Raw genomic sequence first — 17264 nt, 5'->3', positions numbered from 1 at the left:
AGTTTGGGGCCATCACACGGCCCCCGGCCCGAGGGGGTGCCCGGGGGGGCTGCAGTGTCCCCACGCTGTCCCCTGCCCCCTCGCCCGCTAAGCCGGGATTAGCGACCTGTGCCTGCCGGCCCCGCCGGTCGCCGTGTCGCTAATCCGGGGGATTGTCGTTAATCCCGTGGGGAGCGTTGTGCCCGGCCGGCTGCGCCCTCCTGGGGCTGGCAGGGGATGTGGCCCCTGGGTGGGTTTGGGGAAACTGAGGCACAGCTGGTGGGCACCACATGGGGATGGGGGCCGGGTGTCCCAGCCCCTCTGCTAACCCCCCCTCTCTGCTCCCCCCGCAGCGTCGCAGGAACCAGTGAGGACCGCCACCGGGCAGCGGGTCGCCCGCGGGCCCCATGCTCTGCTCGGCCCCCGCGCCCCACGCCTGAGAGCCCCCCCCGCGCCGGAGACCCCCGCCATGGCCAGCAACAGCAGCTCCTGCCCCACGCCTGGAGGGGGGCACCTCAACGGCTACCCCGTGCCCCCCTACGCCTTCTTCTTCCCCCACATGCTGGGGGGGCTCTCGCCGCCCAGCACGCTGGCTGGCATCCAGCACCAGCTGCCCGTCAGCGGATACAGCACCCCGTCCCCTGCCAGTGAGTACCGCGGCCCCGCGAGGGGGTGCTGGGACCCCCGGTGCTGGGGGTGTGTGTGCGGGGACTCTCCATGCTGGAGTCCGTCCCAAGCGTGGGACGTGGGTGCTGACTCCAGGCTGCTGCTCCGGCACTGGTCCGTAACCCACATCGGGGTAGTGGCACTGGTGATGGGGAGGGTGTCCCTGCTCCCAGCCACAGCGTCACCCACCCTTGGGGAGCTGCGCTGGGGGGGCACCAGCTCCTTGCCTGGTGGGAGGCGTGTGCTGGGCGCTTCTCCCCGTTAGTGCTGCCGCTGGGGAAACTGAGGCACGCAGTGGGCAGTGGCACCCGGCGGGGCGGGTGCGAGTTAATTGCTGCTGCGTGGCCGCCTTCGTTAATGGCCGTGTTCGTACCCCGGCTAACGGCGTGGCTGGGCCTGGTCAGGGGCCCTCGGCTGGCACTGTCCCTGGCACCCACCGCGACGCCGGGCGCTCGGCGGTGGCGGGGGGCCGTTGCGGCGCTGCGTCCCCGCGGCGGCTCTTTGTTCGCCGGAGGCGCGGGGGCCGCCCGTGGGGGAGGCGATGAAGGCAATCATCGCGTCTGCTCCTGATTCAATTTCCCCCTGACAGGGTCGTCCATCACGGCCCCGGTAATCACCGCCCCGCCGCGCCGGCAGCTGGGAGCGGTGGGAGGTGGGCTCCCGGCCGGGGTCCTCCCCGTACCGCGACCCCAGCCCTGCACTCGCTGCGTGCCTCAGTTTCCCCAGACCCTCACTGGGTGCCGTGGGACAGCTGCCAGACCCCCTTCCCATCCCTGGCACCGCTGCGGATGGGCACCCTTGCCCGTTCCCGCGCCATGCCGGCATGGGTGCCCTGCGGCACCCGCTGTCGGGGAGGCCCCCGTGGGTCGGGGTGTGGTGGGGCCCCCCCCCGTCCTGGGTCTGGCCCCGGGGGACGGTGCAGGCCCGGGCAGGGCCAGCCCCGGGCGCTGTCCCCCGCCGGAGCCGCCCCGGCGGCGGTGGGACCCAGTGGGACCAGTTCAGCGACTGGGTGGCGGTGGGTGGGGCCCCTCCCCCGCGCTGGCTCTGGGGCCATTCCCGCCGCACGGCATTGTGGGAACGGGCGGGGGGGGGGCCCTTGTTACCCCCCTACCCCCCCTTCCCTGACACTGGGGAGGAGGATGAGGATGGGGGCAATGGGGAGGGGGCTGGGCAGGGCCAGAGGGTGCCCTGGGGCTGGTGGTGGCCAGCTGAACCGTGCCTCAGTTTCCCCTTGGCCTTCCCTGCTGGGGTGCCCAGGGATCGGGGGGGTGCAGGTCTGGGGACACCATATCTGTGTCCCCCCCCCCTCCCATAGCACCCGTAGAGCCTGAGGGGGTCCCTGTTTGTATAGGTCCTACAGTATTTGGTGTGTGCCCGGGTGGGATGTCACTGCTCTCCCTCCTGGCAGTGGGGCCGGCAGGGAAACGCCAGGGTCCGTGTCTCGGCTGGGGGGGACTCAGGGCTGGGGGCACACGGAGGGGTCCGGTGCAGACCCCCCTGCTCACACGCATCCAGCCCCGCCACCGGCCCACCCTCGCCAGATGTGCTGCAGCTGTGCGGCCCCGGGGCCGATCCGGCCGGGCCCTCCTGGGGGTGCAGATGCCCCCCCCGGGGTTTGGCCGGGCACCCCACCGGGGCCGTGGGTGCTGTGACGGGGATCCGGTGGCGTTGGGGCTGCAGGGGAGCTGCCGGTGCCGGATCCGGCCCCTCGAGGTGCTGCGTGCTGTACCCCTGACCTGGCCAACGGCATCGGCCGGATCCCGTGCGTGGGGCTGGGGGCTGCACCGCTCACCCCCTCCCCGGCTGTCGGTGCAGGGGGGCGCTCTGCACCCCCTGGCACTGAGGTGGGGGGAGCCACTGTCCCGGCTGGGGCCAGACCCACGTGCTGGGGCCTTTTCGTGCCATGAGTCGGGTGCCCGGCAAAGGGGAAGTGAGTGGAGGCGTGAGACACGGCCCCCCCCCGGCACAGCCCTGGGGACCCCGGCACAGCCCCCCACAAGTGCCGTGGCTTCCCCTGCGGGGTGGGGGTGGGAACCCCTGCCCCATGCTGGGCCCCGATGTGGGGCACCCCCGGGTGGGCAGGGGTCCCCAGGGTGGGTGCGGGGCCTCTCCGCGCTCACAGCTGCCTATGGGTGCGCGTGCACTCGCACGGCAGATGTGTGCCCGTGTGTGCCCCCCGTGCGAGGGGGTGTGCGCAGCCATGGAGTGGGCTGCGTGTGTGCGCGTGTCCGTGGCGCTGTGCGTGTGCGCTGCCAGCTGTGCCTGCTCACGCGTGTGTGTGTGCGTGTGTGTGCCCATGTGTGTGCAGCTGGAGCTGTGCATGGGGATGCTCAGCGCCCACCCCGCGGTGCGGGGCTGCGCAGTACGTGGTGCGGGGCCACCCGTGTCCCCGTGCCAGGCGTGAGCACACGTGTCCGTGAGCACTGGCCCCCCCTTCCGCCCCAGTTCCCAGGCTGCGGGACACGGGACCCCAGTGCAGCCCCCTCCCCCTGCAGCCGGACCCCCCCCCCCCGGCCCCACTCTCGGCTGCCGGACTGGGGGGCCCCGCGGCCGGGCTGGACGTGTCACCCTACCCGCTGGCTCCGGTTTCCTCCGCGCCACAGCCGCTCCCCCGCAGCGCCCCGTAATTAATTAATTTTTAAAAATTAATGAGCAAAACGTGCTCCCTGCAGGCCGGGGGCCGCGGGTCGGGGGGGAGCAGCGGGGCTGGGGGGCCCCACTCAGGGCAGGGGCTGGGGAGTGCCTGCGGGGTGCGGGGCTGGGGACCCCCCCGGCCCCCCCCCATGCCATCGCCGCCCGGGGAAGATTGATGAGGCCGTGCCGGGCGCTGGGCCCCCGCGCCTGGGAAAGCCCATTACGGCGGAGGTTCTCTATCACTGTCAGGGGGGCCGGGGGGAGCCGCCTGCGCCGGCCGGGAATTCGCGGCGCTCAAAAGCCGCTGAAGGGGATAAATGGGGCCTTTTGAAGTGGGCGGGCGGCAGGGGGGCTGCGGGGCCCCGAGGTGTTGGCGTGAGGATGGGGGGAAGGGGCCAGGGCTGGGCGCCCTGTACCCCGCGCTGAGCTGGGTGGGTTTGCGTGGGGGTCCCAGGGGTCCCTGCCCACGTCCCGCTGTCTGCCAGGGCTGCAACCCGGTGATCCCGAAGCTGCCCGCTGCGGGGACAGCAGGATCCCCCGCGGTGTCCCCGGGGGCTTTGGGGCCGGGTCTCCATCGTGCCCACGGGGATGTCCTGTCCTCCCTGGAGCACCCGCTGCCTCCGTGAGCGGGGTTGGGGAGTGCTGCTGGGGGACATCCCACTCTGGTGTCTCCAGGCTGCTGGGGGGCGGTGGGATGGGGCGGTGGGCCGGGGCGTGTAGTGGGGCATCCCCGTCCCCCTTGTGCCACGGGGCTGCGTGCGGGGCGCTCCCCTCGCCCAGTTCCTCTTGGCTTCTGCCTTAAAGCTTTGGGGTTTTTTTAATCTCCGTTTCTTCCCATTGCCGCCGTCGCGGGCCAGGAAGCGGTGCCCGGTGCGGGGGAAGCGGTGTCCGGTGCGCGTGCACGGCAGGGCCGTGCCATGGCCGAGCCGTGCGGTGCCCGCGGCCCCTCCGTCCCCTCCGTCGCAGCCACATTCTTTCCAGGGCTGGTAAATGAGTCCAAGCAGACATTTGTCATGTTCGCTGCAGGAAGTTGGAGGAGCGCTGGGCTTTTGTTCGGAAACCTGCTGGCTAAGCAAAGCCTTTGACTTTCTATTATTATTTAAACAGGCGCTGCTGATCTGCTCGGCGCACACACACGCACACGCATGCACACACACATGCGTGCGCACACGCCTCCCGGCCTCTTTCTTTCTTGTTTTTCTCCCCTTTGGGGGGGCAGGTTGGAAATAAAAGCGGGGCGGCCCTGGCTGCTCACTTTGGGGGAGCCGCCGGCGTGTGCGGGGCGAGCAGAGTGCGGCCACGCCGGCAGGAGGGTGCCCTCGGCATCGGGGTGCGTGTGCGCACACTGCCGTGTGCGCACACGCATGCACACGCACGTCGGCTCACGCACACTCACTGCGTGTGGCCGTGCAGGGCCGGTGTGTGCAGCAGCACCCGCATCTTCACACCAGTGTCCCGCCCTGCACACGCGTGTGCTCCTCCTGCCCGTGGCAGGACCCAGGCGAGGGTTCGGAAGGGCCGTGCAGCACCCTGGGCTCTCCCTGGAAGGGCACCCCTGCTGTGGGCAGCGTGGGGCTGGGACAGAGCGGACTCCCATGGCGTGGCAGAGGCCGTGTGCCCGCTGCGGAGCGCAGCTGCAGGAAGCGAGGGTGGGTGGGTGAGACGGTGCGGCGGGGAGGATACCAGTGCGCCAGGGAAGTGGCACCAGTGCAGCGGAGAAGTGGCACCGCCACTGCCCGTCCTGCCAGCCCAGCCTGTGGCCGCTGTCCTTGGCGTGAGTCCGTCCTGTCTGGGTGCTGGGGCTGAGCCGGCCGTGGCACGGGAGGTGATGCTGGTCTGCGTGGGCAGTGCCGTCACCACTTGGGCAGCCCCGGGACGGGCCGCGGGTTTGGGGTGTCACCTCCAGTGGGGGCCTGTGTGCACGGGCAGCGCAGTGGGGAGGGGTGTGGGTCACACGCAAGCACACACGTGTGCAGTGCACGTGTGGACATGCACACATATACGTGTTCACCTGCTCAGCTGCTTCTGCGTTCGGTGGGGACGTGGTGCAACACGCATGTACGTGTGTGCAGAAGGAAAACACACGCGTGTATGTGCACACGGGTGTATGTGCACACGGGCTGCCGTGTGCGCGCACACACACACACAGCCTCACACCCCCCCCACATCCCCCCCACCCCGTGCAAGGGTGCAGCGGGAGCACGCGTGGGCCCCTCCGCAGCGGGGATGCGAACAAGCCCAGAGCTCGTCCTGCGGTGGGGACACGCACGAACACACGCACGTCTGTGTGTGTCCCCCACTCCGGGCGGTGGCACCCGCACCCCCGGGGGGGCGGCCGGGGGTCAGGGCGAGGTGAACCCTTCCCCGCCGGGTTCAGCCGCAGTTCACCCGCATCCCATTAGGCAAATGAACCGCGGCCCCCGGCCCCGCCGTGCGCCCCCGGGCCCGGGCAGCCCCCGGCCCCGCCGTGTGCCCCCCCGGGCCCGCTGCCGCGTGGCGCTGACCCCGCGCGGCCGCGTCCCCCCGCGCGGCCGTGGCCGGTGCCGGCCGTCCCGGGGAGGGGAGGAGGAAGAGGAGGAGGAGGAGGCGGCGGCGGGGGAGAACGGGGCCAGCCCCGCGGCGCGGAGGGGGTTAAGGCTGTGGGGAGGCGGCTGGTGTCGGGAGGGACCGGGGCTGCCGGAGCCGCAGAGCCGGCGGGGCTGCGCCTTCCTCCCCTCCCCCTCCCACTCCTCCTCCTCCTCCTCCGCCTCCCGGCCGGGCGCGGAGCGGAGCGGCGGGGCCCCGCTCCCCGGCTGAGCCGCGGCGGGGCCATGGCAGCGCGGCGCGGGGCGCCCCCGGGGCCCGGCTGCCGCGGGGGGGGCCGCTGACCGCCCGGGGCCGCCCCCGCCGCCGGCCCGGGGGGGAGCCGCCCCCGCGGCCCCGGGCCATGTACGAGGGCGCGGCGGTGGCGGGGCTGCCCCCCGGCCCCTTCCTCCGGATGGATTTCTACGGGCCGAGCCGGGGCTGCCTGCTGCCAGAGCGCGGCCCCCCCCGCGCCCCGCCGCCCCCCGCCCTGGAGCAGCTCCGGCCGCTGTAGGTACCTGCGCCCCGGGGGCGGCCGGGCCCCTCACCGCCGCCTCGGGCCGGTGCTGGAGCCCGCCCGGGCGGGAAGAGCGGCCTCGAACCCGGCGCTGATCGCGGCTGGGGGGGGCTGCGGGGATGGGTGCGGAGCGATGGGGGCGGGGGGGCTGCTCCCGAGGGGGTGCCGGGCTCGGCCCCCGGCCCAGCGCCGGGCCCGGCCAGAAACAGCCCCCGGCCCGTTTGGGCGAGAGCCGGGCGGGGGCTGAGCCCGGCGGGGCACCCCGGGCACCCCGCGCCCCCCCCCTTCCCGCGAGCGGGGGCCGCGGCAGCGCCGGCTCCGCCGGGAATTTCCCTCCCCCCCGATAAGGGCTCCGACAAATCCCATTAACGGCGGAACCGCTGCGGCTGCTGCAGCCGCACGGGCGCCGGGGGGGCCCCCCCCCGCCACGGCCCCGCCGGGGGTCGGTGGGGGTCCCCCTGGGCCGGGGCGGGCCGGGGTGCTGCGGTGGGGCCCGGCCAGTCCCGCTCCTGCTGGCGGGATCGTGCCCTGTGCCCCTGGGGTGGGGGGGTCGCAGCCCGGAGTCCCCCGTGGGTCCGTCCTTGGGGACGGGTCTGGGCAGATGGGGGTCTCGGAGGGTGCGGGGGCACCTCGGTGCCAGGGTGGGCAGCAGGCGGGGGCAGGGGCAGCGCACCCCGAACTGCGGCCAGCCCAGAGACCACCACCCCACGGGGGATGTGCGACCCCGCTGTGGGGCGAGTGGGGCCTGGCTGGGCTAGGGGATGTCGTCCCACGCCCCCCCCATGGGGCAGCTGGCTGGCCTGGCCTGGCACCCGCGGGCTGTGGGCAGCGATAACGGCTCCGGGGAAAGTCCTGCCTGGCTCCGTAGGACTTTCATCCCGATAAGGGCTGCGGGGCCCTCCCGCGGGGTGCGACGAGGCCGGGGGGGCCCCTCTCCTTGCCACCGCTTCACCCTTCCCGTGGTGCGGTGCCCGTGGTGCCACGGCCACTGCGGTCTCACTCCCCCCATTGTTTCGGGGCCGCTCGACCTTTCCGCTGGCATCGGGCGCGAGCGCGGCGCGAGGGGCCTTTGTTTGCGGCGGGGGATGGCGGGGGGCTTCGGGGGGGGCTCCTGCCACCTCTGTGCCTGGGTGCTGCCTTCGACGCCCCGAAGCAGGCAGGGTGCAGGCAGGGCCTGGCAGGGGCTGTGTGTGCCAGGCTCTGGTGCTGTCCTCTTAGTGCGGGGCCCCCCTAGATCCCACTGTGGGGCCGTGCTGTCGTGAGTGGGGTGACTGGGGGCCATCATACCCCCCGTACCCCTAGTCCTGCCGGAGAGGGATGGCACAGGCGGCTGTGGGTGGACACGTGGCCCTGGTGCCGTGTGGGGCCCCTGCCTGGGCCAGGGCACCTCCAGGCTCTGGTCACAGTGACCGTGACCTGGCGAGTGTGTGGGCAGCGGGTGCTGGCGGGGATCCCTGGCAGGGTGCCCCGCTTCCTACGTCACGCCGAGGTGCCGTGTCTCCCTGGCCCAGGGTGCCAGCCTGCGACACGGCTTGGTGGTACTGGTGTTAGAGAGGCTGTGCCTCAGTTTCCCTGGAGACAGCTGTGCTGTGGCTGGACTGTGCCCGACAGGGCTGGCCCCGAGGTGCTGGCTGCTGGCCCGGCTCTGGCGCTGCCCTGCCTGGCGGTACGCCGTCTCACTGGCACGAGGGTGGGGGGGTGGGATAAGCTGCTCCTCGGCGTGCGGGTAGGCTGCCCGCTGCTGCAGCGGGGCCCAGGGACGCTGCCGTGCCGCAGCTGGGGAAACTGAGGCAGGAGATGGTTCCCAATGGTGATGCTCGCAGGAGCCCACTGAGGTGTCCCTTGCCCGCGTGGGTCCACATCTTACCAGGGGTGTTGAGAGGTGCTGCGGGGTTCTCGGGGGGGTACGCGGGGTTGAGTTGTGCACGGGCACTGCCCCACCGGGCATGGGGTGGCCCCACCATTGCCTCGCGTTAGCCGCACTCCGTCACCCCGGGCCGGCCGGTGGCGTGCAGCCAGTGCAGCGCTGCGGCACGGGGTGGCGACGGCAGCGCGGCAGATGGGTGAGTCGGGGTGCTGGGGACCCCGCCGCTGGCAGGGGGCAGGACCCCTGGATCCTCTGGGCAGGATGCCCGGTGAGGACCGGGCATGGTGGTGGTGCCTGGCAGGCTGAGCACTGTGCCCAGTGCCATGTGGGCAGGACCAGGCACCCCACAGCCCAGGGCACCCCACGGTTTGGGGTTCCCAGCCCCAGGACCCTCCTTTCCCCCGCCCCATCCTTACTTCCACAGAGGTGCAGGAATTCGGGACACGTGGGATCCCCATCCACAGGAAGGCCCTGGGTGGGCACCCACCCTCCTGCCAGGTGTGCTGGGCCCCGCGGCGCAGGCACGGGGCTGGCACAGCACCGCCTGCTGCATCGGGCTCTGCGGCAAGCACCGGCGGAGCCCCTTGGCGGGGCTTCACTCCTGTCCCCCGCTCCGGAATCCGGGGCCTCATCCCAGCTCTGGCGCGGGAGCGATGGCCGGTTGTTGGTGAGGGTGGCGGCAGCCTGGGCTCCTGGGTCCCCCCTGGGGCCCTGGCACGCGGCGCGGCTCCGCGGGCGCTTTCCCACGCCGGGGCGGCTTGCGGGGTGTCGAGGTGCCCCGGGGTCCCTCGGCGCGAGCAGGAAGCGGCCGGCGGGGCCGCGGGCGGGGGCGGCACGTTCGCCCGGGGATGCTGGCGGAGCCGCAGCATCTGGCGTGCAGCTGTGCCCCGCGTCCCCCGAGCGGGGCGGGGGGGGCAGGACGCCTGGGTCCCCCGTGTCCCCAGCCGGCCCCTCCTGCCCTGTGGGACCAGGGGACCGGGGGTGGTGGGGGGGGGGGTTTGCACCCATCCTGCCCGCTCAGCACCTTTGGGTGCAGCTCTGCGCCCTCCCCTCGCCCCGCGGGGGTGCGAGGGGCACCCGGGCCTGATGCCACCATGAGGGGCTCCTGGGGAGCTGGCGGAGCAGGCAGCTGTGCCCGTGGCCCTGTCCCCTCCCTGGTGGCACCGCGGTCCGTTCTCCGGTGGCGGGGGATTCCCGCGGTGCTGGCACAGCCGGGCCTGCCTGGGGACACCGGCGTGCGCCGGGTCCCCTCCCCCCCTCCGCACCCAGCACATCAAAATCTTGTCAAATCTGCATTTTGCGAGTGCAGCTCTCCACGAGGAAGTTCTTAAATTATATAAAAGAGGCGATAAATTATAGACGACGCTCGCTCAGTCGCTTTAATGGCTCCGCTCCCTCGAGTGGCAGCGGTGATTTATTCAGTGCCGCCCGGGAAGCGCTGCCCGGCTCCCTCGCCCCCGCGGTGCCCCGCGTGCTCGCATCACCCCTCGCACGCGCGCATCACCCCTCGCACCCGGCACGCGTGCATCCCGTCCCGCGTGTTCACATCACGCCTTGCACATGCACGTCACGCCCCCCGCACGTGCACATCGCGCCCCGCGTGCTCCCGTCGTGCCCCGTGTGCTCACACCGCACCCCGCACGCGCATGTCATGCCCCACGTGCTCCCATCCCGCCCCGCACGCGCACATCGTGCCCCGCACGCTCCCCCGTCCCCCTTGTGCTGGGGCACGAGTGTCGAGGGTGGCCCCCCCACCCCTCATCCCTCACCGCCCCCGGTGGGACCCCTCTTCGGCTCAGCCCTGGGTGGGTGCTGGGTGGGCACCCCTGGCTTCTCCGTGCAGCACCCCGGCCCTGGAGGGAAGCGGGGGGTGCCAGGGCCGTTTCGGGGGCCCTTTTGCGGCGTGGGGGCCAGCGGGGTGGGGGGCAGCCAGGCTCCCCCGCGGGGCCCGGCCTTTCATATCCTGTTTGACTGGTTCGCTTGGCTCCGCTGCAGAAAAACATTCGCCAACATCCCAGAGGAGCTGGGGAGCGCTTAACCCCTGCCTGGCTGCACCCCGCGCCGGGCGCCAGCACCCCGGCTGTGCCATGTCCCCTCCGCGCCTGGCGCTGCACCGGGGCGGGCGGACGGGGCTCGTCCTGGGGGCGCGGGCACCTCGTGGGGTGCGGGGGGCACCCTGTACTGGCGGGGCTGCTGCAGCACATGTTGGCTGGGGCGGCCGTCCTGGGGCCGAGGACAGCGCTGCCCCTGGGGATGTCCCTCGCCAGGGTCCCAGGGGTGCCAGCTGGGTGCCACTGTGCCCATGCCCTCACCCTCAGCTCTGGGGTGGTGGGTGGCCCCCAGCCCATGTGCGTGTGTGTGTGCCCGCACGTGCGAGTGAGTATGTGGCACCGGCCCCCCCCGCCCCGTGCCAGGCCGGGGCTGCACCGTGCCGGCCGCCAGCGCGGGGGGCTCCTGGGATTCCGCCTTCGTTCTGTTCTGTTTTTTTTTTTTTTCCCATTTTTTTTTTGTCTGCCTGAATTCCACGTCGTCTCCGTGGCCTGGAAATGTCAAGTTGCATCTTCCCCGCTCACGTCCTCTCCCCGCCGGCCCCGTGCGACCCGGCCGGGGCGGGCAGAGCAGGGGGGTGCTGCTGGGATCCCCACACCCAGGGGCCGGCCCTGGCACTGTTGGGGGGGTGCAGGGTGGGGGGGGGTGTCCCTGTGTGGCCAGCCCTGCCCGGGGGTCTCCGTGCCCTGAGTGTCCCCATCTTCCCCGCAGCTGTCGAGACGCAGAGCACCAGCTCGGAGGAGATTGTGCCCAGCCCGCCCTCGCCGCCCCCCCTGCCCCGCATCTACAAGCCCTGTTTCGTCTGCCAGGACAAGTCCTCGGGGTACCACTACGGGGTGAGCGCCTGCGAGGGCTGCAAGGTGAGAGCTGCCAGCGCCCTGCGCCAGGGCGAGCACCATCCCCGCGGGTCCCCCTGGGGTCCCCGGGCTGGGTGCTGACTGGGGTGTGCGGGGTCCCCAGGGCTTCTTCCGCCGCAGCATCCAGAAGAACATGGTGTACACGTGCCACCGGGACAAGAACTGCATCATCAACAAGGTGACGCGCAACCGGTGCCAGTACTGCCGCCTGCAGAAGTGCTTCGAAGTTGGCATGTCCAAGGAGTGTGAGTGCGGATGGGATGGGATGGGATGGCCCTGGCAGGGGGGACGGGGGATGGGGGGGTCTCCCCCCTGGTTTGTGTCACAGCCCAGCCATTGCCCAGGCAACGCGTGATTGATAATGTCAGAGATAAATGATGCTTTCGAGGCCTCCTGGCGCCTGTGTGCCAGTTGTCATGGTGCCCGGCTGTACCCCCCCACACGGCACAGCATCACTGGGATGGGTGATGGGGGGGTGATGGCTGCTGGGGTGCACCTGCCTCCCCGAGTCCTGCCCCCCGGGGCCCAGGACCCCCCTGAGAGGAGCTGGCGGATGCAGGGGGCTGTTCAGCATCCCTGAGGCTGCAGCTCACCCTGCACCTAAGGGGGATCCTGGCCCCCCCCAGCCCACAGAGGCTGATCCCACCCCCCCGCGACGAGCACAGTGACTCCGTGGTGGCTCCGCGGTGGCTCAGCTGCCATTTTCTCACCGTGGTGTTTCTCTCCGCTGTATCGGCTTTGCTGCGTGCCGCGCAGCACTGTCCCCATCACCGGGGGGGGTGTGCCCCCCACGGGTGCGGTGTCACCTCTAATCACCTCCTAGTGACTCGAGGGCTTATTTAAAGGAAAACTGCAGGACCGGCGGCTCCACCAGCCATGTGTCCCTGCGGCCGATCCATGGCTGGTGGCAGGGTCCTTGTCCTGCGCCGGGGGGACAGAGCGTGGTGGGGTCGAGCCCCCCCCTAACCCGCGGCAGGGGCTGGGTGGCAGCAGGGGCTGGGTGGCAGCGGCGCTGGGTGGCAGCGGCGCTGGGTGGCAGCAGGGGCTGGGTGGCAGCGGCGCTGGGTGGCAGCGGCGCTGGGTGACACTGACCCTGCTGTCCCCGCAGCCGTCCGCAACGATCGGAACAAGAAGAAGAAGGACGTGCCCAAGGCGGAGTGCTCGGAGAGCTACATCGTCACGCCCGAGGTGGAGGAGCTCATCGAGAAGGTGCGCAAAGCTCACCAGGAGACCTTCCCCGCCCTCTGCCAGCTCGGCAAATACACTACGGTGAGTGTTGGGGGGCGCGGGGGGCGCCGGGGAGGGCCGCAGCCCCCTGCCATGCCCTCACCCCCATCTGCATCCCGCCGCAGAACAACAGCTCGGAGCAGCGGGTCTCCCTGGACATCGACCTGTGGGACAAGTTCAGCGAATTGTCCACCAAGTGCATCATCAAGACGGTGGAGTTTGCCAAGCAGCTCCCCGGCTTCACCACGCTCACCATCGCTGACCAGATCACCCTCCTCAAAGCCGCCTGCCTCGACATCCTGGTGAGAGCGGGGATGGGGACAGGGATGGGGACAAGGGTGGGGAGGGGACGCCAGGCTGAGCCCCCCCCCACACACACCTCGTCCCCCCAGATCCTGCGGATCTGCACGCGCTACACGCCGGAGCAGGACACCATGACCTTCTCGGACGGGCTGACGCTGAACCGCACGCAGATGCACAACGCCGGCTTCGGCCCGCTCACCGACCTGGTCTTCGCCTTCGCCAACCAGCTGCTGCCGCTGGAGATGGACGACGCCGAGACGGGGCTGCTCAGTGCCATCTGCCTCATCTGCGGAGGTGGGGACAGAGGGGGCGCAGGGATGGGCACCCTGCTTAGCACCCTGGTGGACCTACGCACCTGTGTGTCGTTCCCCCCCTCCAGATAGTGCCGTTGGCCGTGGCACAGCCACCCTGGCGCAGAGCGGGGCCGTATCCATGCCCATGGGGCAGGGGGCTGAAGGGTGACACTGGCACCTGCGCTGCCCCCCATAACCGCTGTCCCCCCCTCCCCAGACCGCCAGGATCTGGAGCAGCCCGACAAAGTGGATAAGCTGCAGGAGCCGCTGCTGGAGGCGCTGAAGGTCTACGTGAGGAAGAGGAGGCCCAACAAGCCCCACATGTTCCCCAAGATGCTCATGAAGATCACGGATCTGCGCAGCATCAGCGCCAAAGGTGAGCGCTGGGGAGGGGGGTGACTGCACCCCCCCCATGGCTCCGTGTCCCGGGGAGCATCCCTTGGGCTTGGCATCGAGGCGGGAGGTCCTGGGTGCTCATCCTTCCCCGGGCACCTCAGCCTCTGGAGGCGACGAGGGAGGGGATGCCCAGAGCACCGCGTCCCCGGGGACACGGCCGGGGCCCTTGTTCTCAGCACCCAAGGAGGAGTAGTGCCAGGGGTGACGGGTTTGGGGGTGCGGGTTTGGGGTGCGGGTTTGGGGTGCAGGTTTGGGGTGCCAGCAGTGCCGTGCCCTGCTGAACCCAACCCTTCCCGCAGGCGCTGAGCGGGTGATCACGCTGAAGATGGAGATCCCGGGGTCGATGCCGCCGCTCATCCAGGAGATGCTGGAGAACTCGGAGGGCATGGACACGCTGGGGGGGCAGCCGGGCGGCCCCCGCGCGGGCAGCTGCAGCCCCAGCCTTTCGCCCAGCTCCAACCGCAGCAGCCCGGCCACGCACTCGCCGTGACCCGCGCCCGGTGCGCACCAGGACAGAGCCCGGCACGCCAGCACGCGGTGGGGGACCCCGCGCCTCGGCCCTGGCTGCAGCCCCCGCTGGGGCGGACTCCTCAGCAGCCCCCCCGCCGGCGCAGCCCCGGGACCCCCCATCCCGCCGGAGCGGACCCCGCGGGGAGCCCCGCAGCCCCCGGCCCCCCCCAGCCCCGGGCGAAGCGTGTTGGTTGAGTCACATTTCAGGGGCGCGGGGGCCCTCGGCCGCGTCCCCGGGGACGCCCCGGCCCCACCAGCACCAGCACCCACGGGATCGCGACCACCGAGCCACCCCCCCCCCCGTCCTGGCCGTCCAGCGGGGAGGACGCGGCCAGACCCCGCACGCCGAGGAAGCAGAGTCATTTAAAAGAGAAAGAAAGCAAAGTATATATATATAAATATCTATAAATATCTATAAATACGTTTTAAAACCTTTGTAAAAGTTTGAAGGGGTTTTTAGGCCTGTGCAGGTGGAGGGGGCACGGTGGGCGCTGCCAGGGGGTTGGGGGTGGGGGGGGGGGGGCACACAATTTATTATTATTAAATTTTTTTTTTTTTTTTTTTTGGTTGTTGTTGAGATTTTAGTGGTTTTAGAGTCGGGGGGTGCCGGGCGGGCCCTGCCCCGGCCCCCCCAGATGGGGTGGGGGCTGCGGGGGCGCGCGGCGGTGCCAGCCCAGCCTCGCAGGAAGCGGGGCCCGGCCCTGCCGGCACGGGGAGGATGGGGGGGTGGGGTGGGGGGGCTGGCTCCAGAATAAAGTTTATTTATTCTAGTGCCTGGCTCGTTCTTGCTGCGGGGGGGCATCGGGGGGGGGGGGGAAGTGGGAAGGGTGCATGGTCAGGGCTGGGGGGTTCCGTGGGGGGGGGGGAAGCACCCTGGGACACCCCCCCCGTCTGCCCTCCCTGGCTCTGGTTGTCCCCAAAGGCTGGGCTGGGGCAGAGCCCCCCCCCAAAGCTCTGCCCTTCTCATCTCAGATGCTGCGGCTGCGTCCCCCCCTACGCCAGGGCCAGCCCTGGCCCGCAGAGCCCCCATGCACTCGTCACACCCCTGGCACAGGGTCTGGGGGCAGCCATGGGCCCTACGTGCCCGGCGGGGGGGGCTGGGGGTAGTCAGGGGTGTCCCTGCCACCACGCAGGGATGGGACCTGTTTGTTTTCCTTTTGTCCATGTTTTTTTCCAGCAGCTGCCGGGTGAGGCCTGTCTGCCGCCCACAACAGGAACCAGGGGCACCGGGGCACGGCACAGCACAGCCCTGCTCCGCCGGCACGACAAGGGCAGGGGCGCTGCAGCTGCCTGCTGGGCACCAGCCAGGCTGAGAACAGCCACAGCTCGTGCCAGCGATGGCAGCCTGGGGCCAGCTAAACGGTCAGGTCCCCCCGCAATGGGGAGCCATGGGGACGACACGGCTCCTCCATGGCCCCCGCCGGCTGCCCGGGGGCCGGTGCCCGCTCCTGCGGCCGGCGGCAGCACCCAGCGCGGGGCGGGGGGCCCTTGCGCAGGAGGTGGGCGAGCTCGGCCAGGCTGAGCAGCGCCGAGACCAGCCCCACCACGAAGTAGAAGTGGATGAAGACGGTTTTCTCGGTGGGGCGGGAGACGAAGCAGTCGACGCGGTGCGGGCAGGGCCGCCGGCGGCACACGAAGAGCGGCTGCACCCTGAAGCCGTAGAGCAGCGCCTGCCCCAGCAGGAAGCCCAGCTCGGCCACGATGCGTGCCACCACGCTGCCCACGTAGAAGGGCTGGAGGCGACGGGCGCGCTGACCGGGGGCTCCCCCATGCCCCGGCTTGGCCGCCTGGTGCACGGCGAAGATGACGAAGAGGGCGGCGGGGGCCGAGAGCACGACGACGTGGAAGACGAGGAAGCGGTAGTGGGAGATGGGGAAGGCGGCGTCGTAGCAGACGGGTTTGCAGCCTGGCTGCTGCGTGTTGCAGACGAATTCCTCCTGCTCGTCCTCGAAGACGTCGCTGCCCACGGTGGCCAGGACCAGGATGCGGAAGAGGAGCATCACCACCAGCCAGAACCGCCCCACCATGGGCGAGTGCTCCTGCACCGCGTCCAGCAGCGAGCTCAGGAAGCCCCACTCGCCCATGGCCGCGCTGCGAGAACGGGGTCAGCTCTGGGGGGGACGCCGTGCCCACGAAGATGGACCCCAGCGGGCACCACGGCCCCGCCAACCCACCACACTGCCCCAAACACATCGCACCATCCCCGCTTGCAAGAGGGTGCTTGGGCAGTGTCAGCTACGTGTCATGGGTGTCCCCAGGCATCTGCCGTGCCCCAGGACTTGCTTCCCTGGAGATGGGTCCAAGGGCACCAGCTGGGGCAGGACTAGCAGGGTCCCTCCCCATCCCTTGTGCCCGCAGACCCCCCGAGCCCCTCACAGCTCCGGTACCTGCGGAGGCCGCGGTCCACGGTGTGCCAGCGCGGCCGGCGCCGGCTGTCCAGGGCTGTCCGGGACTGTCCGGTGCCTCGTCCGGCCGGGATGGGATGACGGTCCCGCAGCCACGCCTGGAGTCCTTTTAAAGAGACAGAGCAGCCGCGGGGGCGCCTGGAGGGGAGGGAAGGGCTCGGCTCTGCCAGGGGGGGCCTCAAGGACAAAGGGTGCCACTGCCCTGGGGCCAGCAGCTGCCCAGGAGCAGGTGGGTGCAGGGGGCAGCACCCCCACCATGCAGAGATACCTCCGTGCCTTGGCCACCCCAAATCTCTAGGGCCTGGGGGTACCAAGCCACAGCACCCACCCCATGAAAAGCTCCCCCAGAGCTGGCATCGCCTCCCTGGTCCCGGCAGAGCCCGGGTGCATCAGCCGCATTCATGCAGTGCCAGCTCCTGCCCCCCGGTCCCTCCCAGGGCTGAGGGCTGTGCCCAGGGGATGCTCAAGACTGGCACCAGCCCTCCCTGCTCCATGTGACTGTGTCAGGGCCATGGAGGGTCCCATGGACCGTCCTGGGCTGCCCCTGGCTCCGGTGTGCGCTGGCAGACAGAGCTGTGCAGTGGCTGTGCTGCCGCTTTTCGGAGTGCTGCAAGAAACCCTCCGTGGCACGGCTGGGCCTCCTGCCAGCTCCTGCCCAGCCAGGGCAAGCACCAACAGCCCAACTGTGGCTCAGATTCCCTTTCTGGTAACGGTGGTTTGGTGCCCAGTGTCCCCCAGTCCCCCGCTCCCCCTCCAGCAGCGCTTGGTGTCCCCAGTGCCTGGTCAGGGACACTGAGTGACGGAGAAAATCCTGCTGCAGGCATCGGGGTGCACTGTGGGTGCGCTCAGCATAAACTGGGGTGATGCTGGGGCTACGGGAGCAGCTCCACAGCCAGCCCGGAGCAGCCCACGCGGCACGACCGTGGCCTTGCCGGTGGCTCTGCGAGTCGTGACAACCGATTCTCCGGGCACGCTCGCGGCGAGGAGAGCCGTAAATAG

The 17264-nt window shown here is 70.9% G+C and overlaps 2 protein-coding genes across 4 annotated transcripts; one reads left to right on the top strand and one right to left on the bottom strand.

The window, feature by feature from the left end:
• Positions 1-448: 448 nt before the first annotated feature.
• Positions 449-13840, top strand: RARA (retinoic acid receptor alpha). 3 transcript variants are annotated; one of them, XM_086626728.1, is made up of 8 exons: positions 449-626; positions 10986-11134; positions 11235-11376; positions 12240-12400; positions 12484-12660; positions 12751-12955; positions 13172-13330; positions 13650-13840. In XM_086626728.1, exons 1-8 carry the CDS (start codon positions 449-451, stop codon positions 13838-13840), a joined length of 1362 nt encoding a protein of 453 aa, XP_086482854.1. The 3 variants fall into 3 exon arrangements, with proteins under 3 accessions (XP_086482854.1, XP_086482856.1, XP_086482855.1); XM_086626729.1 differs by lacking the exon at positions 449-626 and adding an exon at positions 6317-6351; XM_086626730.1 differs by lacking the exons at positions 10986-11134; positions 11235-11376.
• A 1375-nt stretch (positions 13841-15215) lies between these two features.
• GJD3 (gap junction protein delta 3) lies at positions 15216-15944 on the bottom strand. Its single transcript, XM_086626657.1, has one exon. The coding sequence runs from the start codon at positions 15942-15944 to the stop codon at positions 15216-15218; it is 729 nt and encodes a 242-aa protein (XP_086482783.1).
• Positions 15945-17264: the final 1320 nt, after the last annotated feature.

The sequence above is a fragment of the Tauraco erythrolophus genome, chromosome 25 (assembly GCF_009769465.1).
Source record: "Tauraco erythrolophus isolate bTauEry1 chromosome 25, bTauEry1.pri, whole genome shotgun sequence".
NCBI lineage: Eukaryota > Metazoa > Chordata > Aves > Musophagiformes > Musophagidae > Tauraco > Tauraco erythrolophus.
Note: the sequence above shows the minus strand (reverse complement) of the source record. Positions and strands in the feature narration are given on the sequence as shown.

Coding starts and splice junctions, on each gene's coding strand:
- RARA (XM_086626728.1), top strand. CDS start 449: ATGGCCAGCAACAGCAGCTCCTGCCCCACGCCTGGAGGGGGGCACCTC. Junction 627..10,985: donor CAGCACCCCGTCCCCTGCCA/GTGAGTACCGCG, acceptor TCTTCCCCGCAG/CTGTCGAGACGCAGAGCACC. Junction 12,661..12,750: donor CCGCCTGCCTCGACATCCTG/GTGAGAGCGGGG, acceptor TCGTCCCCCCAG/ATCCTGCGGATCTGCACGCG.
- GJD3 (XM_086626657.1), bottom strand. CDS start 15,944: ATGGGCGAGTGGGGCTTCCTGAGCTCGCTGCTGGACGCGGTGCAGGAG.